Source organism: Oncorhynchus clarkii, chromosome 18, assembly GCF_045791955.1.
Source record: "Oncorhynchus clarkii lewisi isolate Uvic-CL-2024 chromosome 18, UVic_Ocla_1.0, whole genome shotgun sequence".
In the NCBI taxonomy this organism is placed as follows: domain Eukaryota; kingdom Metazoa; phylum Chordata; class Actinopteri; order Salmoniformes; family Salmonidae; genus Oncorhynchus; species Oncorhynchus clarkii.
The window spans coordinates 31,139,913-31,167,626 of NC_092164.1; the positions used below are offsets into that span (position 1 = coordinate 31,139,913).

Genomic DNA, 27,714 nt, shown 5'->3' on the forward strand with positions numbered 1-27,714 from the left:
GCAAATAAATTAATTAACCCTACAATGTGATTTTCTGGATTTTTTCTCATTTTGTCTGTCATAGTTGAAGTGTACCTATGATGAAAATTACAGGCCTCATATTTTTAAGTGGGAGAACTTGCACACTTGGTGGCTGACTAAATACTTTTTTGCCCCACTGTATATGGTCCTAAAGTGGTCCTTTGGAGCTCAGTTGGTAGAGCATGGTGCTTGTAACGCCAGGGTGGTGGGTTCGATTCCCTGGACCACTCAAATGTAAAATGTATGCCCGCATGACTAAGTTGCTTTGGGAAAAACCGTCTGCTAAATGGCATACTTGAAATAGCCAACATTTTATCTGAATTCTGAATCAAACTGAAATTATTGTTTTGTTAAAAAAAAAAAAGGTTTGGAGAAATGTGTCAGAATTCTGTCATTTTCACCAGTGATATTAAAGTTGCAATAATTCGGTGCACATTCACTGATATTGCATAAAACAATCTATTTGATTACTGTACATTACAGTTCTTCCTATTTGTGAACAAACACTACATCTGTGACATAGAAACATACAGTATATATCTTGACAGAAAATGGGCACAATGAAGTACTAATGAGTTAATATTTGTAACTTATTAATCAGTTCAGTTTGCCGGTTTGGTTGAAGAGGATATGATTTTCACAAAAACATTCAGATCATTACTGCTGTGTGTTTGTGTATGTACTACCTGAAAAGTTTGATTACAGTATGACTAAAAGACACAAAGAGCATTCACAAGGCACATAAGCTATTGTCTGTATAATCAGCGACACACTAACATAGTCAATAGAGCAGACACACAAAGTGGATGGGGTTTGACAAACTCCCCCTAGACAGCTCAATAGAACCATCACTCCACACATCGCATTGTACTCACATCACTCGTCTATTATTGCTAAATCAGGAGCATGTGTGCTAAGCAAATTAGAAATATATAATTGCAATACATTTTACGGCTCATTTTTTGTAAATGTCTGTAATACTGAACTTACTTTTTACATGTGACAAGTATTAAAACATGTGCAGCATAAGTTGTACAATACAGTTTTACTGCACAGAATAACGTTCATTGCTATTAGAAGAAAACTGAACGGCACAGTAATTTAGATGTATTTTTTTTCCTGTTTATCAAAAAGAATTGTCCCAACAATAAGAGAAATAGGCTATTCTATTGAAATACGGTATGAGTAGTGAGACAAATGAGAGTAAAGAACTTTCCACAATCAGAAATCATGTAGATTCCTGAGTCGTTGCTTTTTCTAGACATTTCAGCAACAGTTTTGTGGATCTTCAGATTCAATGTTTTTAACTCAATTCAGGCCTGTGCACTAATTCCTACTGGCAAACAAATCTAAAGTGCTTATTGTAATATTCATATCATCACTTCCTTATCCTTAAATTAGTATTTTTTTAAATTGTCCATTAAAACATAAAAAGCACACAATTCCACTAAAACAGCACAACAGTGACAAAAAAAATTGCTGAACAACTTGATCTGAGCAGCGATATCAATACTGAAAATGCAACTTGCAGAGTATACAGTACGGATACAGTACAAGGGCAGTAAAAAGAGGTTGCCACTCCAACCTTTCTGTCAATGTTTCACAACCAAGAAAGATTATGGGGTATAGATGCTTGAATGTCTACATTCTTCTTTTGGTTTGCAACAGTTTAGATCACCAGTTTCTAGTCATGATGGAACCAGTTTGCACTGTTGAAATCACAGAAATAACAACCTGAATCATTGCTTGAGTGACATGCTTCTGGAGCTGGTGTAGCTGGTTTGTGTATAGTACATTTGACAGAGACCAGAATGTCTCAGGATGTGAATCTTAATTTATTTATTTTTTACAAAATATCGCTTCAAATTTTGATGAGAAAATATACCTTTTAAAATGAAGTAAATTCACGCATACATGACAATCGAAGAAGATTCCGCATCAGTGTGGCAGTGGTGGCCCCATCTTTTGGCAGCTGTGGCAATGGGTGGGAAATAATTGGTTCACATTGGAGTTTGACCCAAAATGGTGGGGGTCGGTGGGCAGTGTCAGTCTGGTTTATTTATATCCTAGTAATGTGCTCTCCACTGCAAGGAAGTTAGTCCTCTGTGTGCTGAGGGGGCCTCGGGATCCCCAGAGCTACACTGGACCACTGGAGGTAACTGGAGCTCAACTGTTGACCGAGGGCTTCTCCAGAGACCAGTCTGACTTCTCTGCTCCAGGTCTAGCTCACCCTCTCACCTTGCTCACTGTAACAGAGTGGCCCTCTGTGGGGTTAGAGGGTGGTAGGACAAAGGTCTCCTCAATCACAAGGCCGTCTCCAAGGCTGAACTCTGCCCTCCTGCCTCGGTGGTGTCCATATTGACTCTAACACAGGCCACCTTCTCCTGGCTGCCAGAGACAAGGGAGAGAGATGGATGGGAAGAGAAGCATCAGCGGGCTGGTTGTGCTGTGCTGGGCCAGAATATCAATGGGTAAAGGATGAGCAGGAAATGTGTTGCTGATTTAAGTGCAATGCTGTCTGAAAGAATGTCAGACAGAGATGCTGAAATGAAACTCAAAGCTCATTCCGTGCTCTAAGTATAGACAGTTGTTAACACTCTCAACTTGAAGATGGCGGGCTCATGTGTTAAAGTATGCTGTTAACCATTATAATTGGGGTAAAAACACTAAATGTGTCAGCATCGTGTTAGATCCTCAGGACGTCAGAACATCAGGGCAAAGCCTCTTGAACACTTTGCATTTATATGCTGTAATGTAATATAATATATTAGAAGATACATTCATATATATTGTAATATATGAATGCATCTGTAGGCAAATACAATATTCAGGAAAACAAAATCAAGTCTTGTTTTATGCAAACATCCACACTAAATGTAGATGTCACAACATACATGCAACTGAACATTACACAAGTTATGACAGCAAAAGCAATAACTTAATACTTTCATTACATAAGAATGGATGCATTGTTCTTGTCATACCTATTAATTAATGGGCTAGTCACAGAATTAAGTAGACTAGTTTATTGGATTAGAATAGTCACAGAATATAATATCATTATTTGATCTATAAGGGGTGAGTTATCAATGTGATCTTGTCTTAGTGAGATTTCAGTAGACCTGAGGTGTGCCTGGAAAAAAGCTCCTCAATTTTTAGAAGGTGCGGCGGTCAGCTGAGTCATTTTCAGCATAGCTACCTTCGGCTACGCTTCATAGACGGGCCGAAGTCGGCGCTCATCGCCACTGCTTTGCATGCCCCGCTTTTGGCCATTTCCTCAGAGATATTAACATTGCCGAGGTCACATGAGCTACATGCAGCGAGGAACAGGACAGAACAGGGGAAGGGAGATAGAGATGCATGCATATGGATAAGGTAAACAAACAAAAGATTGAAGTGCACACATGACTACTTGGCACCAGTTCCCTGTCATTGTATCTTGCACTAAAAATATGTACTGGCTTATGTGTAACAATTTCTCTGTTGCCAATTGTTACTCTTGGACAATGATTGTCTGCGGTGAGTTCTCTACGTAATCAATGTGTACATTAGTCATTAGTATTCACATGGTTTTAGAGCCTTTTTACCTTGCCATGATACCATGTAGCATTATGTATCATAACAATCCCGGCCAAAACACAAACGCAACACGCTAGGAGTGTGTTTTCAATAAAAAGGCATCATCTACAGGTATAGTAAATAGCCAAGTTACGATTTTGGCCATGCGCTCATTGATGTTACTGTATATTACTGAGTAGGGTTAAAACTCAGCACGTGGGCTGGATATATCAGACACCCACCCCTACCGCCTCTTCATCCACTGGGAGGGTATGAGCGATTATTCTGTACGATCTGTTCAAGATAAACACGTTACAGACCTAACATCATCACTGTTACCTTTACATGCAATACCAAGACAGTAGAGATTGAGGAAAAATGTGAATGGTATAACAAAATCATATAATACAAAGACAAAGCATGTCCTTGATTTAGCTATCCAGTATAATGTATTGTACACTGGTTGAATGGTGGGCAGCACTCACCTCCCTGAGAGAGTTTTGACTGGGATCTTGAGCAGGTTCCCACCGTCATAATGGACCTTCACAGCATTCACGCCCACCTGTTCTTCTATGAGCAATAAAGCCTGGGCCTCCTGGGACCAAGGGGACACGCAGAGAATTACAATAGAGTGTACCCATGAGGGTGCAGGTAAATTGCCAAGGTCTGAGCCCCTTTGCCCGTTCTAGTCATTTGATTTCTGTGGGGACAGGTCATGTTAGCGTGCTAGACAGTGAACTAATGGCTTTAAAAGTATTAGTGTGTGTTACCCGTTTCTCCCGCTCCTTCTTCTTCTTGTCATCCTCTTTCTTCTTCTTGCTCTCGGGCATCAAGTCGTCCAGATAGCTGAGCTCCCTCTTGGTAAAGAAAAAGTCGAGAAGCTTCCGAATGAAGACGAGGGCCAGCACCTTTAAGCAAAAATAGGATATTTTAAGGGAGAGGGAGCAAAAGGACCACAGACTCATACAGAAGGTTTGATTGTATGATTGTAGTATTGCTATAGCACATTTCTCTCTATGGGTATTACCATCATTGGGAATACGACGGCAGCTGCCGAGGCCTTGATGACCCACAGCAGTATGAGGCAGGTGAGCTGCACCAGGGTGAATACATGGACCTTCCACAGGGGAACGTAGCGCAGGTAGATCAGGTCAGGCTGGTGCTTGGCTGGCATACCAAACAACTTGATACGGTCAAAGAACTAAGGGAGAGCGAGAGAGAGACCCGTTTATTGTTCATTTCATATTTTAGTCATGAAACACGCTCTTTGAGTTTAAATGTGATGATGTTTTTCTTGATAAAAGAGAGATTAATTACAAAGGAGTAAGCTCATCATTACAGACAAGGCATTGCTTTACTTTTAAAGAAGAAAAAAACACTGATCATATCTTCAATCAATCATGTCATTTAATATAATCTCACTTGAATGCCTTTGAGTGAAGAGACTCCCATGTAGAGGAAGACTCCGTATAGCACTGGCATAGGAATGAACTGGAGGGTGGGGCAGAAGTTGAACATACAGTATATAATAAATAATACATGGGATATAAACTGCCTTTAAAAAATGACATGACACTTGTTTCAACTGTAAGGTGAACATACTGTATAACAGTCAAACTGCTTATCATTCACATTGCCTGTCATGGCATTGGTGTCCCATTGTCTTGTGAAAATAAAGATGGATTATTAATAAAACACTTCTCTGAAACCCAAAGAGCTGTCACCTTGAGTGCGGAGGTCATGAAGACAGAGCAGCCCATGAGGACAAAGATCATGAAGCCGGTGACTCTCTGCTCTCTGATGCCCAGGAACTTGGGCTGTTCTCCTGGGGCCGAGCAGCCCGACTCCACCTTTAGATTTGATTACATTAGATTCATATTTATTATACTCAGAGAAACACATTTGTTCCCCCAGACTTGTACATTAACACAAATAACAAATCCATAACTCACTTAGACCAGAGTTGTCAAACTTAATTCCTTAGTTAACCCCTGGAGGGCCGAGTGTTATTCATTTATTTGTTATTTCCATTTGTGTCCGGTTAAAACCTTGACAACCAGGGGAAGGCAGTTCCTAACTAATCGACGACCTGAATTGATCAATCGCGTAAAAGGGAGGAGCAAAAAAAGGAATTGAGTTTGACACCACTGACATAAACAAAGACTAAACAAAGACTTGCCAACCTTGAGGCTGTTGACGTGGGAGATGGAGAGCACGGTGGCGGCTACGAACCAGGGCAGGCCCATGATGGAGCAAACCCCCAGCATTACCGCCACCACCAGCAGGTCCAGATGGTAGCCACAGCCTTTCTACATGACGGAGAAGAGGGGGGAAACGAGGGGGGTAAAGAAGAGGATAAAAAGCCATTTTAGTATAGCTGGACCACCGAATTGAAAACAATTGCTACATTCAACACAGTGAATGATAATATAATGGGCAGAACGAGGTGACAGAACAACATCTCTGTAAACATGTTTCTGTTCCACCTTGACAGTGGAAATGGAGTCTGTAGACTACGGACGTCTATGCCATGAACCAGTGCTTGCTCACTTTGAGCTTGTGCTCCTTGCGGTTGATGATGACGGCGGTGATCTGCTGGTCCATGAAGATGAGGATGGTGCAGAGCAGAGCGGGCAGCGCCGCCACCAGCAGGGTCCACCAGGGGTTGAGGCCCAGCGGGGAGATCAGCCAGCCGCGATGCTTGGAGGTAGGCTGTAGACCAGAGCATAGAGTTAGCTTTTAAACTGAAGCTACTGGCTTGCAGTCAGGGTATAGTGTTCGCTAGCAAGAGCTTGTAAGTGCAAGTTCAAGTATATTGGTCATATGCACAGGAACACAGTACAATTAAATGCTTGCAGGTTCAACTCTGGACAATGCAATAACAATAATAGAAAAATAAAGTAATAAACATAAATTAATAGAATAGAAGCTCAACGGAACACAAATTGAATAACATTTTAGCAGAAGTATAAAACATAAGGGAATCACTCAAACAGATTTGCATTAGGATATTTACAAGTGTGCCAGGGAAGTGGGATATGGAGAGCAAAGTGTTTTGTGGAATATTAAAAAGAAGTCCAGCAGCAGTTGTGGTGTGTGTGGTTTTGATTGTGTGTGTTTTTGTATGTGCTTATGAGAATAGCATTGACGTTTACACTGACACGATGACAAAGTTCATCAGGAAGTGTATAGGGGATGTTGTTCCCACTGTGACGATTAAAACCTATACAAACCAGAAACCGTGGATAGATGGCAGCATTCGCGCAAAACTGAAAGTGCAAACCACTGCATTTAACCAGGGCAAGGAGACTGGGAATATGGTCCAATACAAACAGTCCAGTTATGTCCTCCGTAAGGCAATCAAACAGGCAAAACGTAAGTACAGAGACAAAGTGGAGTCGCAATTCAACGGCTCAGACACGAGACGTGTGTGTTATGGACTCCAGACATTCACGGATTATGAAGGGAAAACCAATCATGTCGCGGACACCAATGTTTTGCTTCCGGTCAAGCTAAACACCTTCTTTACCTGCTTTGAGGATAACACAGTGCCTCTGACATGGGCCGCTCCTGAGGACTGTGAGCTCTCGTTCTTTGTGGCCGACGTGAGTAAAACCCTTGCAAGGCTGCCGGGCCAGACGGCATCCCTAGCCGCGTCCTCATAGCACGCGCAGACCAGCTGGCTGGAGTGTTTACAGTATGTTCAATCTCTCCCTATCCCAGTCTGCTGTCCCCACTTGATTCAAGATTGTTCCTGTACCCCAAAAAGCGAAGGTAACTGAAAGTAAATACTATCGCCCTGTAGCACTCACTTTTGTCAGCATGAAGTGCTTGAGAGGCTAGTTAAGGATCAATTCACCTTCACATTACCAGACACCCTAGATCCACTGCAATTTGCATACCGCAGCAAAAAATCCACAGATGATGCAATCGCCATTGGCACTGCACACTGCTCTATCCCATCTGGACATGAGGAATACCCATGTAAGAATGCTGTTCATTGACTACAGCTCAGCCTTCAATACCATAGTACCCTCCAAGTTCATCCTTAAGCCCTGGGTCTGTACCCCACCCTGTGCAACTGGGTCCTGGACTTCCTGACGGCTTCCCCCAGGTGGTGAAGGTAGGCAACAACACCTGTGCTATGCTGATTCTCAACACTGGGGCCCCACAAGGGTGCGTGCTCAGCCCCCTCCTGTACTCACCCATGACTGTGTGGCCAAGCAGGCCTCCAACTCAATCATCAAGTTTGCAGATGACACAACAGTAGTAGGCCTGATTACCAACAACGACAAGACAGCTAACAGGGGTAAGGTGAGGGCCCTGGCGTAGCGATGCCAGGAAAATAACCTCTCCCTCAATGTCATCAAAACGAAGGAGCTGATTGTGGACACACACAGTGGCCATGTAGTGTATATACACTACCAGTCAAAGGTTTGGACACACCTACTCATTCCAGCATTTTTCTTTATTTTTAATATTTTCTACATTGTAGAATAATAGTGAAGACATCAAAACTATGAAATAACACATATGTAATCATGTAGTAACCAAAAAAGTTAGGCATCCTTCCTAACTCAGTTGCTGGTGCGGAAGGAAACCATTTCACCATGAGGCTGTGATAAGAGAAAACTGATGATGGATCAACAACATTGTAGCTACTCCACAATACTATCGCAATTGACAGAGTGTAAAGAGGCCTGTACAGAACAAAAATATTCCAAAAGATGCATATTGTTTGTAACAAGGCACTAAAGTAGTACTGCAAAACATGTGGCAAAGCAATTCCTTTTTGTCCTGAATAGAAAGTTTTGTGTTGGATTTGCCCCAAACATATTACCGAACACCACTCTCACAACTTTAAAGCATAGTGGTGGCAGAATCATAATTGTTAAGTTTTTCAGGATAAAAAAAATTATGAAATAGAGCTAAGCACAGGCAAAATCCTTGAGGAAAACCTGGTTCAGTCTGCATTCCACCGGACACTGGGAGATGAATTCACCTTTCAGCAGGACAATAACCTAAAACACAAGGCCAAATCGACACTAGACTGCTTACCAAGAAAACAGTGAATGTTCCTGAGTGACCGAGTTACAGTTGACTTAAATCTACTTCAAAATCTATGGCAAGACTTGAAAATGGTTGTTTAGCAATGATCAACAACCAAGTTGAGGTTGAAGAAGTTTTTTAAAGAATAATGGGCAAATGTTGTACAATCAAGGTGTGCAAAGCTCTTATAGACTTAACCAGAAAGACTCACAGCTGTAATTGCTGTCAAAGGTGATTCTAATATGTATTGACTCAGGGGTGTGAATACTTATGTAAATTAAATATTTCTGCACAAAAAAATGTTTTTTTTTTCACTTTGTCATTATGGGGTATTGTGTGTAGGTGGATGAGATTAAAAAAAAATACTTCATCCATTTTTAATTCAGGCCGTAACAACAAAATGTGGAATAAGTCAAGGGGGTCCTACCTCAAAGCGGTCGGGTACGTTGAGTTTAGGAGAGGGGATGCCCATTAGATAGTCCACCAGCACCATGATCATAATGGTCAGAAACACGGCAAAGTCACTGATGGTGGAGCGCACCTGCACAACCCATATTAACCACAATACATAATCATGGTAACGTGTAAAAAACAAAGTCATTAAAATTCACTCAGTGGGAACACCTACACAGTAGCTAACAGTAATAGCTAAATGTGGAACATATTGTGTGGGAAGAATGTGAAGACCTTGAAGTTAATTGTGAATATTGATGCAGCACAATAAAACTTACCAGTTCACACATTTACATTTTAGATGAACGCACACACACACACACACACACACACACACACACACACACACACACACACACACACACACACACACACACACACACACACACACACACACACACACACACACACACACACACACACACACACACACACACACACACACACACACCATGCTCCCAAGTGAATAACACACCTTTGTAGGGAAGTATCGCTCGGTCTTGATCTCCTTGAGAAAAGAGGAGAGGAAGAAGGTGGTGAAAAAGAGGATGATGGACCAGAAGAGGACATCTGGGATGTAGGGGCCGTGGTGACCACAGGCAGGACCAGCAAACTCTCCATGGAGCAGGTTACACATCTGGCAAAGAGTGTAAAGGGTCAGAGAAATACACAGGCTCAACAGATGTTTTTGCAGTGTGTGTGTCCTCTGACTAACCGATACGTTGAGGCTGTTCCAGGAGATAGAGTCTGGTGTGTGTCCTGTCTCGTTCCACGTCTGCAAGACCTGAGCAGAGGCGTTGGCCGGTGGAGAACACTGACACCTGAGACAAGAGAATAAATCTTACACTCCCCATCATAAATAGCACAAAACCATAAGCTCCCCTTTTATAGTCAGTGGTAACATCTAAAACACAGAAATCCAAATAGAAAAGATACATTGCCTGAAGAAAGCGGAAAAATGGCAGTGCCCACTTCTCGTGTCTTTTGCCCTCCATCGAGGCTCTCTGACCCTGACTCACGAGTAGAGTGTGAGGTTGTCCAGCTCGTTGTGCATGTTGACGGGGTAGTGTTCCCCCAGCTGGAAGAGCTTCTCCAGGGCCTCGTAGATGAAGATGATGCAGATGAGCGCGGCGAAGGCCTCCTCTGTGAAGCGGGTGATGTAACAGACCAGGGAGCTAGCGTCTGTGGCCACCAGGACCAGGCAGAGGAAGGCCGTCCACAGGCCGATGCTGGTCCTCAGAGACAGGTAGGACAGGCCGTAGTCCCTGGGTGGATAGTACGGTAATTAAGATCAAGACTCAATATTAGGGCTGTCAAACGATTTAAAAATGTATTTGAGTTAACTAGCAAGATTTTGTGATTAATGGCAAATTTAGAATTTGCTCAAATTCAAAATGTAAGATTTAAAATTTTAAAAACATTACAAAAATATGAATGTCTTGATTTTGTCTAAAGTAATGGTTAGCAAAATTAGGTAAATTGAGAAATCACACTTTATTTAACCTCAATGTCAACTTCTTTTTACATGGCATTGTCTGCAGATTTTAGCTGTATAGATGATGTACTTTGGGTGTTTTCAGTGTATTTATTTTCACATCCATATCTTATTAGGGACTGGAAGCAGTAAGCTTAAAGCATAGCGTTTATGACAATTGTAGGGGAGGCGCAATCACTCGGACTATGCCTTATGAAATGATTGAGGATTCATCAATAATGACCTTGAGTCTGTCCCAACTTCTCTAAAACCTAGTTAGGGCCCAAAGTTTTTCCTGACCATGTGACTTGACCAGAAAAAACTCCAGGCCTTGTAACTTACTGTACATGTACAGTATATAAAACTCAGGGAGTTACTGAGAAACAAATGAGAAATCCCAAAATGTCAGTAGGGAACTTGTCCTTGCAGGTTGCTACCGCCAGAAGGTCACAGTGCGAATAAGTGTAACCAGGATCGGTGTAGCACTCACTTGCAGAACTTAAAGAGGATCTTCTCGAAAACCAGGACAGGCCCCGTGCTGCCCAGGATAGTGAGGGGCTGCCCCGCAAACAGAGAGAAAGCCACTCCTGTGAGGGACGCCCCAAACAGAGACTCTATGGCACTCTGTAGCAAGAGAAGGAAAAGAGGGAGGGAAAAGGGGAGGATGACGAGGGGGTAAATACATAGAGGAACTAGACAGACTGGGAGACTAAGGGGAAAAGAGGCAAAGCGAACAGAACACCCCACATAACATAATACATATGTTTAAAACTGACATTCCAGACCGCCTAGCATCAGACTTCCTAGATAAACTTCTCTGCTTTTTTCACCACGTCGGCCTGCCAATTGTAATATCCCTCCGCCACTCGTCATCTGGTCAGTTTACTCAGACACATCACACACCCCGGCGCGCTGACGCTCGCTATGCCAACAGTCTCCCTCCTAATAAAGACATCTAGGGTCACTGTAGGGTGTGTGTGTGTAAGTCATTGTCAGGATCAAAGCACAGAGACAGTATATAGAGTAGCTCGCAATGAGGAAGAGGGACACCATCTAAGCACCTACTATTTGCTTATAGTGATATGCATCCTATATGCTTTTAGTGATAAACAAATAGGGTAAGACCTTGCTGTAAACCTGTTTCACCAAGCAGCTAAGTGACTGGCAGAAACAGTTGAATTCGGAAGTTTACATGCACTTAGGTTGGAGTCATTAAAACTTGTTTTTCAACCACTCCACAAATGTATCATTAACAAACTATAGTTTTGGCAAGTCTGTTAGGACATCTACTTTGTGCATGACAAGTCATTTTTCCAACAATTGTTAACAGACAGATTATTTCACTGTATCACAATTCCAGTGGGTCAGAAGTTTACATATAGTAAGTTGACTGTGCCTTTAAACAGCTTGGAAAATTCCAGAAAATTATGTCATGGCTTAAGAAGCTTCTGATTGACTCAAATGATGTCAATTAGCCTATTGGAGGTGTACCTGTGGATGTATTTCAAGGCCTACCTTCAAACTCAGTGCCTCTTTACTTGACATCATGGGAAAATCAAAAGAAATCAGCCAAGACCTCAGAAAACAAATTGTAGACCTCCACAAGTCTAGTTCATCCTTGGGAGCAATATCCATACACCTGAAGGTACCACGTTCATCTGTACCAACAATAGTACGCAAGTATAAACACCATGGGACAACGCAGCTGTCATACCGCTCAGGAAGGAGACACGTTCTGTCTCCTAGAGATGAATGTACTTTGGTGCGAAAAGTGCAAATCAATCCCAGAACAACAGCAAAGGACCTTGTGAAGATGCTGGGGGAAACAGGTACAAAAGTATCTACAGTATATCCACAGTAAAACGAGTCCCATATCGACATAACCTGAAAGGACGCTCAGCAAGGAAGAAGCCACTGCTCCAAAACCGCCATTAAAAAATCCAGACTTTGGTTTGCAACTGCACATGGGGACAAAGATCATACTTTTTGGAGAAATGTCCTCTGGTCTGATGGAACAAAAATAAACTGTTTGCAAGCCGAAGAACACCATCACCAACACCATCCCAACCGTGAAGCACGGGGGTGGCAGCATCATGATGTGGGGGTGCTTTGCTGCAGGAGGGACTGGTGCACTTCACAAAATAGATGGCTTCATAAGGAAGGGAAATTATGTGGATATATTGAAGCAACATCTCAAGACATCAGTCAGGAAGTTAAAGCTTGGTCGCAAATGGGTCTTCCAAATGGACAATGACCCCAAGCATACTTCGAAAGTTGTTGCAAAATGGATTAAGGACAACAAAGTCAAGGTATTGGAGTGGCCATCACAAAGCCCTGACCTCAATCCAATAGAAAATTTGTGGACAGAACTGAAAAATTGTGCGCGAGCAAGGAGGCCTACAAACCTGACTCCGTTACACCAGCTCTGACAGGAGGAATGAGCCAAAATTCACCCAACTTATTGTGGGAAACTTGTGGAGGGCTACCTGAAACGTTTGACCCAAGTTTAACAATTTAAATGCAATGCTACTAAATACTAATTGAGTGTATGTACATTTCTGACCCGCTGGGAATGTGATGAAAGAAATAAAAGCTGAAATAAATCATTCTCTCTACTATTATTCTGATATTTCACATTCTTAAAATAAAGTGGTGATCCTAACTGACCTAAGACAGGGAATTTTTACTAGGATTAAATGTCAGGAATTGTGATAAACTGAGTTTAAATGTATTTGGCTAAGGTGTATGTAAACTTCCGACTTCAACTGTATTAGGTGACATAGCACAGATAGAAGACAAACAGATGTAATCGGAGTGGCATTCATTGACACTCATGTACAAGGACCCACTCACTATGTTGCCCTTTGTGGCCTCGCCCAGCAGCCCTCCGAAGGTGATGACAGGGGACATGCAGGCGCAGTAGAGGAACAGGATGGAGGCCAGACACTGCAGGTTCAACGAGTCCCGGATGTCGCTCCAGTAGAACGGGGCCTTCCGCTTTATATCCATCACCAGGCCTCCAAAGATCCTATAGGAAGGGAAAACCACAACACATTGCAGCAGGCTAACTGAAGTAGCAGCATTATACTAATGGGGTAGAGTACCCCAGATAACATCTTGTACTTCTGGATTTGGTTTTTATACCATATAGGGGACCATAACACATTTGTCGACTCTTTTGGACCTTCCATAGGGTCGGCAGATATTTTTTCAGGACCAGCAGATAACATTTTCAGACCATCATCAATAGGGTCTGCCAGATTACTTTTTGGAGCCTGCAGAGAACTTTTGGGGGGCATCACAGTAGGTGAATGGCAGTTCATTGGTGGTACAGATATTTTGACACTTATTTCACAAGCATTCATTCACATTTCCCTATGGGGTTGGACACTCCTGCTCTCAGACCCAGATACCAGTCAGCCCATCTTTCTACCTCACACACTCACCTAACTTACACAAGCACAAATAAACACTCTACAAATAAACACACTCTACAAGCAGCCACGTGATCACAGAGGCTTTCACACCTAGAACCTGAGTCTCTATTTATGCCAGCATTTTATGCCAGCATCGTAATTGTGCAGTCATAATGATCTATACAACATTAAAATCAACCATTCAATATCCGTGGTTATGTGCTGTGCAGTTATGTTCATGACTTGTCACAGTATGTAGGAATTGTATGCCGTTAATTTTTGACTTCATAAACAGTTTCAATAATGTTTTGCCTTAAAAATGTTTAATGAATTTCAAAACGAATAACATTTATTTCAAATCAAATTATATTTGTCACATGCGCCAAATACAACAGGTGAAATGCTTACTTTACAAGCCCAATGCAGTTTTAAGAAAATACCAAAAAAATACCAAAGAAAAGTAAGAGATATGAAAAACAAATGATTAAGGAGCAGCAGTAAATAACCATAGTGGGGATATATAGGGGGTACCGATTCATAGTCAATGTGTCAATGTGCAGGGGCACCGGTGTCGAGGTAATTACAGTGCCTTGCGAAAGTATTCGGCCCCCTTGAAATTTGCAACCTTTTGCCACATTTCAGGCTTCAAACATAAAGATATAAAACTGTATTTTTTTGTGAAGAATCAACAACAAGTGGGACACAATCATGAAGTGGAATGACATTTATTGGATATTTCAAACTTTTTTAACAAATCAAAAACTGAAAAATTGGGCGTGCAAAATTATTCAGCCCCTTTACTATCAGTGCAGCAAACTCTCTCCAGAAGTTCAGTGAGGATCTCTGAATGATCCAATGTTGACCTAAATGACTAATGATGATAAATACAATCCACCTGTGTGTAATCAAGTCTCCGTATAAATGCACCTGCACTGTGATAGTCTCAGAGGTCCGTTAAAAGCGCAGAGAGCATCATGAAGAACAAGGAACACACCAGGCAGGTCCGAGATACTGTTGTGAAGAAGTTTAAAGCCGGATTTGGATACAAAAAGATTTCCCAAGCTTTAAACATCCCAAGGAGCACTGTGCAAGCGATAATATTGAAATGGAAGGAGTATCAGACCACTGCAAATCTACCAAGACCTGGCCGTCCTTCTAAACTTTCAGCTCATACAAGGAGAAGACTGATCAGAGATGCAGCCAAGAGGCCCATGATCACTCTGGATGAACTGCAGAGATCTACAGCTGAGGTGGGAGACTCTGTCCATAGGACAAGTATATTGCACAAATCTGGCCTTTATGGAAGAGTGGCAAGAAGAAAGCCATTTCTTAAAGATATCCATAAAAAGTGTTGTTTAAAGTTTGCCACAAGCCACCTGGGAGACACACAAAACATGTGGAAGAAGGTGCTCTGGTCAGATGAAACCAAAATGTAACTTTTTGGCAACAATGCAAAACGTTATGTTTGGCGTAAAAGCAACACAGCTGAACACACCATCCCCACTGTCAAACATGGTGGTGGCAGCATCATGGTTTGGGCCTGCTTTTCTTCAGCAGGGACAGGGAAGATGGTTCAAATTGATGGGAAGATGGATGGAGCCAAATACAGGACCATTCTGGAAGAAAACCTGATGGAGTCTGCAAAAGACCTGAGACTGGGACGGAGATTTGTCTTCCAACAAGACAATGATCCAAAACATAAAGCAAAATCTACAATGGAATGGTTCAAAAATAAACATATCCAGGTGTTAGAATGGCCAAGTCAAAGTCCAGACCTGAATCCAATCGAGAATCTGTGGAAAGAACTGAAAACTGCTGTTCACAAATGCTCTCCATCCAACCTCACTGAGCTCGAGCTGTTTTGCAAGGAGGAATGGGAAAAAATGTCAGTCTCTCGATGTGCAAAACTGATAGAGACATACCCCAAGCGACTTACAGCTGTAATCGCAGAAAAAGGTGGCGCTACAAAGTAATTAACTTAAGGGGGCTGAATAATTTTGCACGCCCAATTTTTCAGTTTTTGATTTGTTAAAAAAGTTTGAAATATCCAATAAATGTCGTTCCACTTCATGATTGTGTCCCACTTGTTGTTGATTCTTCACAAAAAAATACAGTTTTATATCTTTATGTTTGAAGCCTGAAATGTGGCAAAAGGTCGCAAAGTTCAAGGGGGCCGAATACTTTCGCAAGGCACTGTATGTACATGCAGGTAGGGTTATTAAAGTGGCTATGCATAAATAGTCTGGGTAGCCGTTTGATTAGTTGTTCAGGAGTCTAAAGGCTTGGGGGTAGAAGCTGTTTAGAAGCCTCTTGGACCTAGACTTGGCGCTCTGGTACCGCTTGCCATGCTGTAGCAGAGAGAGCAGTCTAATACTAGGGTGGCTGGAGTCTGACAATTTTTAGGGCCTTCCTCTGACATCGCCTGGTATAGAGGTCCTGGATGGATGTGTTGTTACCTAACCTCACCACCTGGGGGCAGATCATCAGGAAGTCCAGGATCCAGTAACAGTGGGAGGTGTTTAGTCCCAGGGTCCTTAGCTTAGTGATGAGCTTTGAGGGCACTATGGTGTTGAACGCTGAGCTGTAGTCAATGAATAGCATTCTCACATAGGTGTTCCATTTGTCCAGGTGGGAAAGGGCAGTGTGGGGTGCAATAGAGATCTGTGGGTCTGTTGGTGCGGTATGCAAATTGGAGTGGGTCGAGGGTTTCTGGGACGATGGTGTTGATGTGAGCCATGAACAGCCTTTCAAAGTATTTCATGGCTACAGATGTGAGTGCTACGGTTCGGTAGTCATTTAGGCAGGTTACCTTGGTGTTCTTGGGCACAGGGACTATGGTGGTTTGCTTGAAACACGTTGGTATTACAGACTCAGACAGGGAGAGGTTGAAAATGTCAGTGAAGACACCTGCCAGTTGGTCAGCGCATGCTCAGACTACACGTCCTGGTAATCCGTCTGGCCCAGAAGCCTTGTGAATGTTGACCTGTTTAAAGGTCTTACTCACATCGGCTGCGGAGAGCGTGATCACACAGTCATCTGGACCAGCTGATGCTCTCATGCATGTTTCTCATGCTGTGCTTCCCTTTATAGCCTGTAATAGTTTGCAAGCCCTGCCACATCCGACGAGCGTCGGAGCCGGTGTAGTACGATTCGATCTTAGTCCTGTATTGACGCTTTGCCTGTTTGATGATTCGTCTGAGAGCATAGTGGGATTTCTTATAAGCTTCTGGGTTAGAGTCCCGCTCCTTGAAAGTTGGCAGCTCTGCCCTTTAGCTCAGTGCGAATGTTGCCTGTAATCAATGGCTTCTGGTTGGGATATGTACGTACAGTCACTGTGGGGACGATGTCCTCGATGCACATATTGATAAAGCCAGTGACTGATGTGGTGTACTCCTCAATGCCATCGGAACAATCCCGGAACATATTCCAGTCTGTGCTAGTAAAACAATCCTGTAGTTTAGCATCTGCTTCATCTGACCACTTTTTTATAGACCGAGTCACTGGTGCTTCCTGCTTACATTTTTGCTTGTAAGCAGGAGGATATGGTCAGATTTGCCAAATGGATGGCGAGGGAGAGCTTTGTACTGTGTGTGGAGTAAAGGTGATCTAGAATTGTTTTCCCTCTGGGTGCACATTTAATATGCTGATAAAAATGTGGTAAAACTGATTTAAGTTTCCCTGCATTAAAGTCACCGGCCACCAGGAGCGCCACCTCTGGGGGAGCATTTTCCTGTTTGCTTATGGCGGAATACAGCTCATTGAGTGCGGTTTTAGTGCCAACTTCGCTCTGTGGTAGTATGTAAAACAGCTACGAAAAATATAGATGACAATTCTCTAGGTAGACAGCTTATCATGAGCTTATCATGAGATACTCTACCTTGAGATACTCTACCTCAGGTGAGAAAAACTTTGAGACTTCCTTAGATATTGTGCACCAGCTGTTGTTTACATAAATGCATAGGGCCCCACCCCTGTTGTTCTATCTTGCCGATAGAGTATATAACCCGTCAGCTGTATGTTCTTAATGTCATCGTTCAGCCACGACTCGATGAAACATTAGATATTGCAGTTTTTAATGTCCCGTTGATAAGATATGTGATTTCAGTTCGTCCCATTTATTTTCCAGCGATTGAATGTTAGTTAGCAAAATGGAAGGCAAGGGCAGATTAGCCACTTGCCACCTGATCCTCGCAAGGCACCCGGATCTTTCGCCTTGAATTATTTTGCCTTATCAACTCTCCTCTATGGGGCAGTTTCCACAGACACATATTAAGATCCAGGACTAAAAAACAAACTCAAAATTGAATCCCCATTGAAAATGCTTTTACATCTAGAATTAAGCTTAATCTGTGCCCCGGGAAACCTCCCCTGTGAATTCATATGTCTAACTCACCGTCCGGTTCTCTGCAGCTCGGGCCCAGCTCCGTGGCCTTCATCCTCCTCCAACATCTCCCCAGAGGGTGAGGCCGACCCATTGGGCTGGGAGGGTATCTTCCTCTTCATCTAAAGGTGAGAGTCATTATAGGTGTAGCACAGTTTGTAGAGCATGGAGTTGGCCACGCCAGGGTCGTGGGTTCGATTTCCACTGGGGCCACCCACATGTATGCATGCATGACTAAGTTATTACAGGGCTGACATATCCTCTACTGCCACCAGGAGGCACAGTCATACACATCATCAAAAACATCATGGAAAACTACCATGCAAGCCAGTGTTCTTCAATCCTGGTCCTGGGGCCTACAGGTGGTGCAGTGCAGGCTATATCGCCAACCTAGTATTACCACATCTGATTCAACTAATTATCAAGCCCTTGACTAGTTTAATCAAGTGTATTAGTGCTAGGCAGAAACAAAAGCCTGCACCTCTTGGGGGTCTCCAGGATCATGATTGAAGAGCACTAAATATGTGACCAATATCTAACATCAGGTTTAACTTAACTTCAGACATCTATGTATATATATTTTTGTATGGGTTTGTTCATTTTCTGATTATAGGCAAGCTCATTGTCATCTTAGACCCACACCTGCGATGGGACGTTCTTGGGGGGTTCGATTCGTATCGTGGGGTCCCATTCTCCTGGGGGCAGAACTGTCACCTGGTCCAGAAATTCATCTATCCCAGACAGCAGGTCCGTCCGGTCTTTGGCTTTGTACGCTACATCATGGAATATCTACAGAGACATGCAGGAAAGAGTATAGCTTTTAAATGTTGATCTAACTAACGTAAAATGTATCTAATCTGAATGCCACACCTAAGGATTCAAGGTTTCAAGGTTATTATGTTCTATACATGTCAGGGGGGGATATAATTAATGTTAATGAATGAATGTTACTAATCCTGATAAGAATATAAAATAATAATTGCACAAACAGCACGTAAAACATCTCCCCTCCTCTGACCTCATCTGTCATCAGTGTGGCCATGGATCTGCCAATCTCATGGTACTGAGGGCCTTTCCCGTGTGGACCCAGTAGCAGGAACAGAAATCTGTAGAGGACACAAACCATTTTCACACATTAGACTCAACGCAAATATATGTAGATGGACAGATATAGGCTAATACAATGTATTTTACTCAAAACCCAACATAAGTGAGTGTATTTGGTGATAGGACATATGACTCCAAATAGTTTAGGTTACTGTAGGGGAGCAGGTGCATGAATAAAGCCTAGGACAAGCAGGTTAGACAGAGAAAGACCAGTGAAAGAGTGGGTGTAGAGATGTAGTGTACCTACCTGGTGGGCACGGGCACCTCCGTGAGCCCTGTGATGAGGACGGCGGGAGACAGGCGTACGAAGGCGATGATGGGCTTCTCCAGGAAGTCCACCTCACCTACCAGCACGTTGGACGCCTCAGCGCCCGGAGGAATCTTCTTCATGAAGTTCATGTCCACCTATAGGACCCGAATGGGACAGAGAGAGAGACTTTAGGGAGTAACAACATTATAAGAGAGTGTCTCCCAATCCCAAAGCACATTTGAGTTTTTTGTTGCCCTAGCAAAGGCTTGATTAGTTGAATCGAGAGTGTTAGTGTTAGGGAGAGAGGTCTGCGCAGGAAATAATTCTTCATCCCGCTCCCGCCCACTGCTTTTCATACTGTGCCCTCTAGCTCTTGCTGAGTTCTTGTCCGACTCCCAACCGCTCCCGCAAGAACTGATACCGAACCCAACCACAGTCCCGCAATGTTATTTTAGGTGTATGTGACATAGCTCGCTTTGCAGCCCTGGTCCTAGCAATGTTGCCACCCTAGGCAAGATCAAAATGCACAAAAATAGGCTAATGGGTTAAAATACCCGAGATTCTCAAGTGGCCCATTATATTAGGCTATCGTATTAATTGTCCTATATCTTAGATATAAGACAGATAAGGAAACATGTTTCATTTTGTTTTGACATGTATATAACCCCTTATTTGTGGCACTAACAGTCTCCATATACTTTCATTCATTTTTTCAACTGGTACCGGGGGACCTTCAGACGAGTCGTGCAAGACCTAGAGCAAAACCACATGCACGTGTTCATGAGAGTCTCACATTTCCACAAAGGGGTCATATTAGCGAGTAGCCCAAACTGTTCAGATGCTACAGACAGAAGTTGGCAGATCGGCTGTACCGACTTCAGATGAGTCCCAAGACGCTTGTGGGGATCGTAGAGCAAACACCGCTCTAGCTCTGCCACCTTTCACCGCAGATAAAGTGCGACATCGGCGGATTGAGACTCATCCAATGCAAAACAAATCTCTAGCTTAAACTGACAGATTTGTATGGGGATTTTTTTGTATTATGCTAACTAATACAATAGATAACACATACAAAACAGAAAGACAACTGTTCTAAATAATCAGTGGGGATATACCATACAACATTTTCAGCCCAAATTTTATCTGACCCCCACACCCATAGCTTGAAAAATGCCAACCACACTGCAATGATGTCTGTCGGGTCCCGGGGGATGCCCACGGGAATGCAGATTTATATTGGGAAAGTATCTACCTACAGTATCTACCTGGAGTATCTACCCCCCCCCCCATGTCTATTTCTATGGGCACAAGCACTGTTCACAACCCTCTTGCTGGTGGAGATAACATTTTGCAGGTTTAAATCTTATTTCCTGCAATTCAACACATTTTCTCATAGGGTGCAGAGAAGATTTAGCCGTTTTAAAGCTATTTTTTTGCAATTCTATACATTTTACCATGTCTAATGTGTATTCATGTGATATTTGAGTGACTCAAACATGGGCTAAAAAAACTAGCTAAAGAAAAGTTAGCTGGCATGGGCTAGTTGATCTGTTATAAAGTTATAAATAGCTCTCTGAGGTATGCAATGACTGACATGACAAGAGGAATACGGATGATGCACTACCCAATTTCAAGACTAAGTTGAACACCGCACTGAGTTCCCCTAGGGGGCGCACCCAAAAGTTTGGGAACCACTGGCGTAGAGGGAGAATATAAGGGCAGTACAGGGCAATGGAGTTCCTTTCGTCACAAGGTCGTTTGCGTGAACTATTTAAGAGAGCTGGGAAACCTTGCCCACTGAGATGGGTCATATCTGCATCTCCCTCTTTTCAAAAACACACACAGTACGTCTCCCTCTCTTGATTAGACTCCCCCAGTAAGAAGTTTCTTCTTGGCATACACATGAAAGCTGGTTAGATGCTGATGACTCCTCATGGCCGCCAGCCTACTTATTACATCGATGAAAGAGTCGTAAAATGATATAATGAGGGAGAGCTCACTGAACCAAATCCAGTTATTGAAATAAAACACTGTACAGTTAACTTTGAGACTGGTTCTTGGTTATAGAAGGCAGGTGATGTTTATTATGCCCAGAGAGTAAGAGCTGTGGATTGATGATGGTTGTCTTGGTCCTCTGGATGAATGTGGTGAAAATAAAATTTTATTGGTCACATACACATATTTAGCAGATGTTTTTGCGGGTGTAGCGAAACACTTGTGATGTAGTGAAATGCTTGTTGCAAAGTTTCTTAGGAGCTAGAAGCAGAACTGCCATCTGTTTCTTTGCCCAGTAGCAGGGGTTACCTTGCTGAAGTCCACATTGCTATTATCTTTACTGACCCCAACTTTGGAGGGCCTCCTGTCTCCGGCCTTGCTGCTGCTATCCAGGTTACTGGGGACAGAGTGTGTGGATATCAGTGGCCCTGAAACGACAAACAGACAGGGGATAGTGGCAGAAGAGTGTTAGCAATGTCAGCTCTGGAGCACCGGGGCTCCTGCTGCTCAATGCATTCTTGTGGATACTGAGATTAGAATGCCTGCTTTTGATAATATTGTGTTTTTCATATATCACTCATATGCAGACAGTTTGCAAAGCATCAAAACACAATACCGGTTCTCATATTTAATTTGAGAAGCCTTAATCTATACAAAAATTATGCAGCCATACTCTGATCAATTAATTACAATTATTTTTCTATAGGTTCTCTTGTATAGGCCTAGACTACCGATGCATACTGCTAAATAGTATTTGATACAATGTTCAATTTATACAATCTCAAAAGACTTAATTAATTGACAACATAATGAAACTTCATTATGGCCTGCAGTGGTAAGGGTTCAAGAAATTGCACCTCAACTTCAATGCGCCCTATAGCCATGTGAGGTGAGCCGTACACAGGAAACGCCAGCACTTCAGCGAGGGAGACGTGCATTGAGGAAAGAACCACAGAAATGAATGAACTGTAACATAGCGACACCACACACTCCACTCCCTCCGTCTCAAGTCACCTAGAACGTAGAGGAATGTTCAAATGAATATGAATGGGTGACGGTCATCCTTGACCTGTGACCTATTCTAACTCGTCCCTGCGGGCTATGAGGCAGCCATGTTGGGACGAACAGAAGCGCTATTGCTCACATTCCCTACAAAGCCCCTGGGAGTGACAGGGATTAGGGGAGATTGCATCCAGAAGCTTAAACCCGGAATGCGCGCTCCATGCTGGACCTCAGGCCACGCTATATGTACAGTAAACAAGTTTGACTAATCAAATCATATCATTCCAAAACCAGGGGCACACTGAGGACAAACACTACTGACTCTATGATCATTTGTCTTCATCTGCATACCAAGAGCTGACACTACATGTTGTGTGGTACTGTGACATGAGTGCTGCAGTGGCATTAGACAGTTCTTACTAAAGAATCCGGCAGTCAAAAGGTGAGCAGGTGTACTGTATATATAGTTGTAGCCAAATATATTGGCACCCTTGCACTTTTCTTAAATAATTCCCCATTTCTTCTCAAATAAGTACAAAATATGTTATTGTTAGATTTTTAACATTGCAGAACCAAATTTTATTTTTGTAAACTTCAGTCAATTTTAATTCAGAAAATAAATACAAAAGGCATGGACAAAATTATTGGCGCATGGGTCAGCCGTTTGTTCATCCGCAATTGCTAATTGCTAATAACCCATCCACAACTGCCCGACTATGTGACAAAGTGAAAATCTGAGCTCCGCACCCAACCCTAACCTGCATATATAGAACATGTGCTACAGGCTCCAGTCAAAGACTGCAGAACGATTTGACAGGCGTGCGTTATTTGGTGTTGCCTGTTTTAGATGTTTCTGCTTATAATTTCTGACATTTTGGTAGGCTATTTGTTAGTCAACTTGTCTATAATTAGATTAATGTAGCTTCTTATATGTTGCCCTAGAAGACTAAATAGAATGTAATAGATCAATTGAATAATTAATTCTTCAATCTAGTTGACATCGGTCAATTTTTCTCTGTCTTCTTTTGCGTAGCAAAGAAGTTTAGGGCCTGGGGAGAAAATAACATTACAATAAAGCAAAAATAAAACAGGAAAGATTTTCTGTTTAAAATGTCCTAATGACATCAGTTTGACCGGCTGTAAGGAAAAAGAAGGCTGTGAAAGCGACCAAACTTGTTTCTGATGGGATTTCAGTTCGGCTTTGATGCATATTTTATGTGGTTGAAATACTAATCAGCTTTTATATTATGACGCTTTATGATAAAGATACCATCTGTGAAGGTGCTAACTGAGCATTGTATTCTCACATGTTCAAAAATAAATTAATCATATTTCTCCAATCCTGTTCCCAAGTCCAAATTCTTCCTACATTTGGTGTATCATTTTACTGCAAGAAAAGCTTAATTCTGCACATGTTATTATTACGGCTATAGCCCCACTCACACAGGACTAGTATTACTAGAGAAAGTTCTCACTCTTTTTCTGGGATGATGACATTTCACAAAACAGTGATAACACTGATAACTCGAGCTTGGTTCCCAAAGTTTCTGAACTATACCAAACCATCTTTGGGAAAGTGTCACCATCATTTTTGAATTGAGGAAGTGTGATCATGATGCTTTGTGCACGTTCAAGGCCCCCAGGACCAGAGTCAGTAAAGAAACCTCACATCATTATCAAACCTCCCATATTTGATTGTAAGGAGGGTGTGATTAATTTGTCAGTAGACACAGCGCTGATTTGTATTTCCAAAGAGCTCAAATGTTGTTTTATTGGTCCACAGAACATTGTCCCCAGGATTTATGCTTGTTAAGGTGGGTTTATGAGAAGTTCAATCAGGCTTTCTTGTGTCTCTTTCAGCAGTGGGGACTTCCTATGTTTACCAACCACCAATTGAAGCATTCAATAAAGAAAAGAACACCCTCCCAATCAAACACGGGGGAGGTTTGTTAATGCTGTGGTGTTGCCATGCTGCCTCTGGCACTGGGGTCCTTCAATGTGTACAAGACAGCATGAAATCAGCAGATTATCAAGGTGTTTTGGAGTGCAATGTTTGTTGGCAGTTATCTTGGCCAAAGGCTGTGCAACCAAGTACTAGCTCCAGGGTGGTGCCAACAATTTTGTCCATGCCAATTTAAGTTTACAAAAATACAATTTGTTCTGCAATGTTGAAAATCCAATAACAAAAGGTGTGGAGACCAAATGTTGTTTTCAAGTTCAACTTATTTTATATGAAATAGGGAATTATTTAAGAAAAGTGCAAGGCTGCCAATATATTTAGTTCACAACTGTATATAAGCCTTGGTTGGAAGACTGATGATGATCTGACTCCCCTGATGCTGATACAGTGTAGATTGCAGTTATAACTCTCAGGGTCAATTATGTTGTTAGCGGACACTAACGGTGAAGAATAGCCTAAAGTGACCCCAGGGCCTGATCAGGAATGAGCAGCTGCATTCATCGTGTGTCGGATGCAATGAAGGCATTTGACGCTCTATTGAATCTACAATAACTCTCTATAGCCTGCCATTAGGGAGAGGTGGTTTACCAAGCAATTTTGTGGGTGAGATAGCTGGTTTGGGTGTTATAAGGTTTAGCCTAATAGTTCCTAGAAATCATCCTACACTTCCTGTCTACGCAAGCATGGGATTCAAACTCAAATGAACGATACTCAGAACGAGGTGAAGTAAGTGTCTAGTATTTGGTTTCTTGGCAACTGTTGTCAAACATGGGATTCAAACTTCACTCGAGCGATACTCACAAGGTGGTCAAGTACAGTATATAGTTTCTTGGCAAACGTTGTCTCCTAGACAGAAGTAATGGAAGATTACAGAACCTCACTAGTACCTATAATAAGACAACCAGTTGCCCACCTTAAATCATGTTTCCCTCCAAACTAGAAGTCTCTAGTTCTCATGACCCAGCCTTCCAGTTCAGCTCTCTTCTACACACACTGCTATAAATACAGGGGCTAAATACTATCCAAGTCCGGGAAGAACAAAAAAGTCACTGTGGATGTCACTGGAACTGAGAGAGTTACGTGTCAACGTTAAAACCCTCCCACCTCAACCCCTCTCTATGGCTTTATATTTAGCATGCTGTTTGCACATGTACTGTAGGAGTTCCTTGTTAGACTCTTTATGGGGAAAACGTCTGAGACGTGTGTGTTTATACTCAGGAATTATGGAGGAGGCGCCAAACGATGCTGCTCTGGAAAAATACAAGATATTTGACGTTTTTTAAGTCTGTCCAGGTTGTACAGTATATTCACAATGGGACAGTCATGGAGAGAAGTGACAGTAACTGGAAAAATAACCCAGAATATTATGTCGACTCATCTATTACACTGACTAGACTAAGCAGGCCTCAAGGGATGGAAAACTTGCAGTCAATTAAACGCCTTCAGGGTCTCATTTTAGGACTGAATGAATAAAAAAAAGGTTTGCAATGAAAAAGTGGACAAAGAAATAATCACAGAACCAGAGTGAAAGGTGACCTTCTCTTCTCACTGGCCCAAATATAATCTCTACTGGCCCGAACATGGTGTAGTTAAAATGCATTGGGGTCATACAGGGCCTATAGGTTGGCATGCTTTCTCTCTATGTTTAGCTAGTAATAGGCTACATTTGGTTATTATGCTGTAGAATATAATCGAGCAATAGAATCTAGCAATATCTAGCAAAATCATTATTTAGAATTGCATTGTATTAATTGCATTCACTTTTGTATGTTATTTTGAGAGGATCTAAGAATAGGATGCTTCCCCATTATGACAACTGCCTTTCAAAAGAGAAGATATTAATCTGGCTAAAGTAGGCTAGCCAAGATGAATGCCAGGCGTCTTTTTATCAACAGTAGCCAGCATATTGCTAGCACTATATGTTCACTATTGAAGGTTTACGTTTATAAATAAATTTTCCTAAAGGAAATGGATTGGTGAGCGCTTCTTTTTATTCTGGACAGCTCACGTGTGAACGCATCAGCTTACAGTATGTACTGCTCGAGAAATTGACTCGCGAGGAGTATGGTTGAATGAATGACCAATCATATTGCTGAAATACAAATAGCATGACTTTTCCACGTGTAGTCTTCAAATGGTTTTCAAGACAGCGACAGAGCAGATAATCTTGGTTAACCCCAAATGAAAGTTTCCTGTAGTCAGCTGCTCGATTCTGGGTCCATACGTGTTGAGAGAAGAGATGCTAGAACGAGGAGCGGAACCAGAACAAGTTATGGGGCCGAAGATCCCCCTCCCATTGCCGAAATTCGAAAGATGCTCACACCTGCGAAATCGTGATATGTCCAAATAACCAGCTACAGAAAACAACAACAAAAAAAACACCAGAACTACTGCTGCTCTCTATCCCACGGATCCCATTCCTTCCCAAGAGATTCTACGGTACCAGTTATGTTTACGTAGATCTGTCCATGAGAGATTACACAGCAGGTAAATGTCAAACTGGAATGCCAAAATGCACTGAGAAGTTACTGGCCCAACACACGTTTTCACTGGCCCCGGGACAGCGGGCCCTCGTTGATGTCGGACACTGCAGAACTATGGCATGGTAAAATGATAAAAACACTTTTTCCATTCTCGAGAAGAGCCATGCACACACACTGAGCAAAGAGAAGTGGAGGGACCAAGCCAAGCAAGGTGAGGGTAGTGTGGAAGGGCTGGATGAAGAAAGGTGGAGATAGAGAGAAAGGAATGTGAACAAGAAATAGTCTAGGAATGGAGCGCGATATGAGAGAAAGGGAGAGTGCAGAAAGATGTTTTGATAGAGAAACAGAGAGGTATGCAAGAATGGAATGAGGTAGAGAAAAACCGAGTGAGGTGGAGAGAGAGAGAGAGCTGTGTGAGGTCTTGTTGAGTCAATGGAGGGGTATAAAAAGTGAACATTGCTGGGGGTTGATAATAGATTTATGGTAGGGTAGAGAAGGAGGGCACAGCCAGCATGCTGGTGCTAGTGTTCTCTGTTCAAGCCGTGACTCACACTGGCAGGCTACA

General features: G+C 42.4%; 1 protein-coding gene across 8 annotated transcripts in view; it reads right to left on the minus strand.

Annotated features, from left to right (window-relative positions):
- Window positions 1–464: 464 nt before the first annotated feature.
- Window positions 465–27,714, minus strand: part of LOC139373325 (sodium bicarbonate cotransporter 3-like) — a 54,707-nt gene continuing 27,457 nt past the window's right edge. For 3 of the 8 annotated variants that reach the window (XM_071113717.1, XM_071113722.1, XM_071113716.1), the window contains 20 exons: window positions 22,050–22,132; window positions 19,707–19,864; window positions 19,371–19,458; window positions 18,995–19,141; window positions 18,365–18,474; window positions 13,409–13,583; window positions 11,046–11,179; window positions 10,101–10,346; window positions 9,797–9,902; window positions 9,557–9,718; window positions 9,056–9,169; window positions 6,130–6,291; window positions 5,763–5,888; window positions 5,304–5,429; window positions 5,002–5,070; window positions 4,607–4,780; window positions 4,350–4,487; window positions 4,065–4,174; window positions 3,221–3,331; window positions 2,076–2,409 (listed from right to left, as the gene is read on the minus strand). In XM_071113717.1, coding sequence (XP_070969818.1) covers window positions 2,325–2,409; window positions 3,221–3,331; window positions 4,065–4,174; window positions 4,350–4,487; window positions 4,607–4,780; window positions 5,002–5,070; window positions 5,304–5,429; window positions 5,763–5,888; window positions 6,130–6,291; window positions 9,056–9,169; window positions 9,557–9,718; window positions 9,797–9,902; window positions 10,101–10,346; window positions 11,046–11,179; window positions 13,409–13,583; window positions 18,365–18,474; window positions 18,995–19,141; window positions 19,371–19,458; window positions 19,707–19,864; window positions 22,050–22,132 — 2,624 coding nt within the window. In that variant the 3' untranslated portion in view covers window positions 2,076–2,324. Of the gene's footprint in view, window positions 2,410–3,220; window positions 3,332–3,821; window positions 3,874–4,064; window positions 4,175–4,349; window positions 4,488–4,606; window positions 4,781–5,001; window positions 5,071–5,303; window positions 5,430–5,762; window positions 5,889–6,129; window positions 6,292–9,055; window positions 9,170–9,556; window positions 9,719–9,796; window positions 9,903–10,100; window positions 10,347–11,045; window positions 11,180–13,408; window positions 13,584–18,364; window positions 18,475–18,994; window positions 19,142–19,370; window positions 19,459–19,706; window positions 19,865–22,049; window positions 22,133–27,714 lie in introns of all 8 variants that reach the window. The other 5 variants (XM_071113721.1, XM_071113719.1, XR_011627561.1 and 2 more) reach the window with 4 other exon arrangements.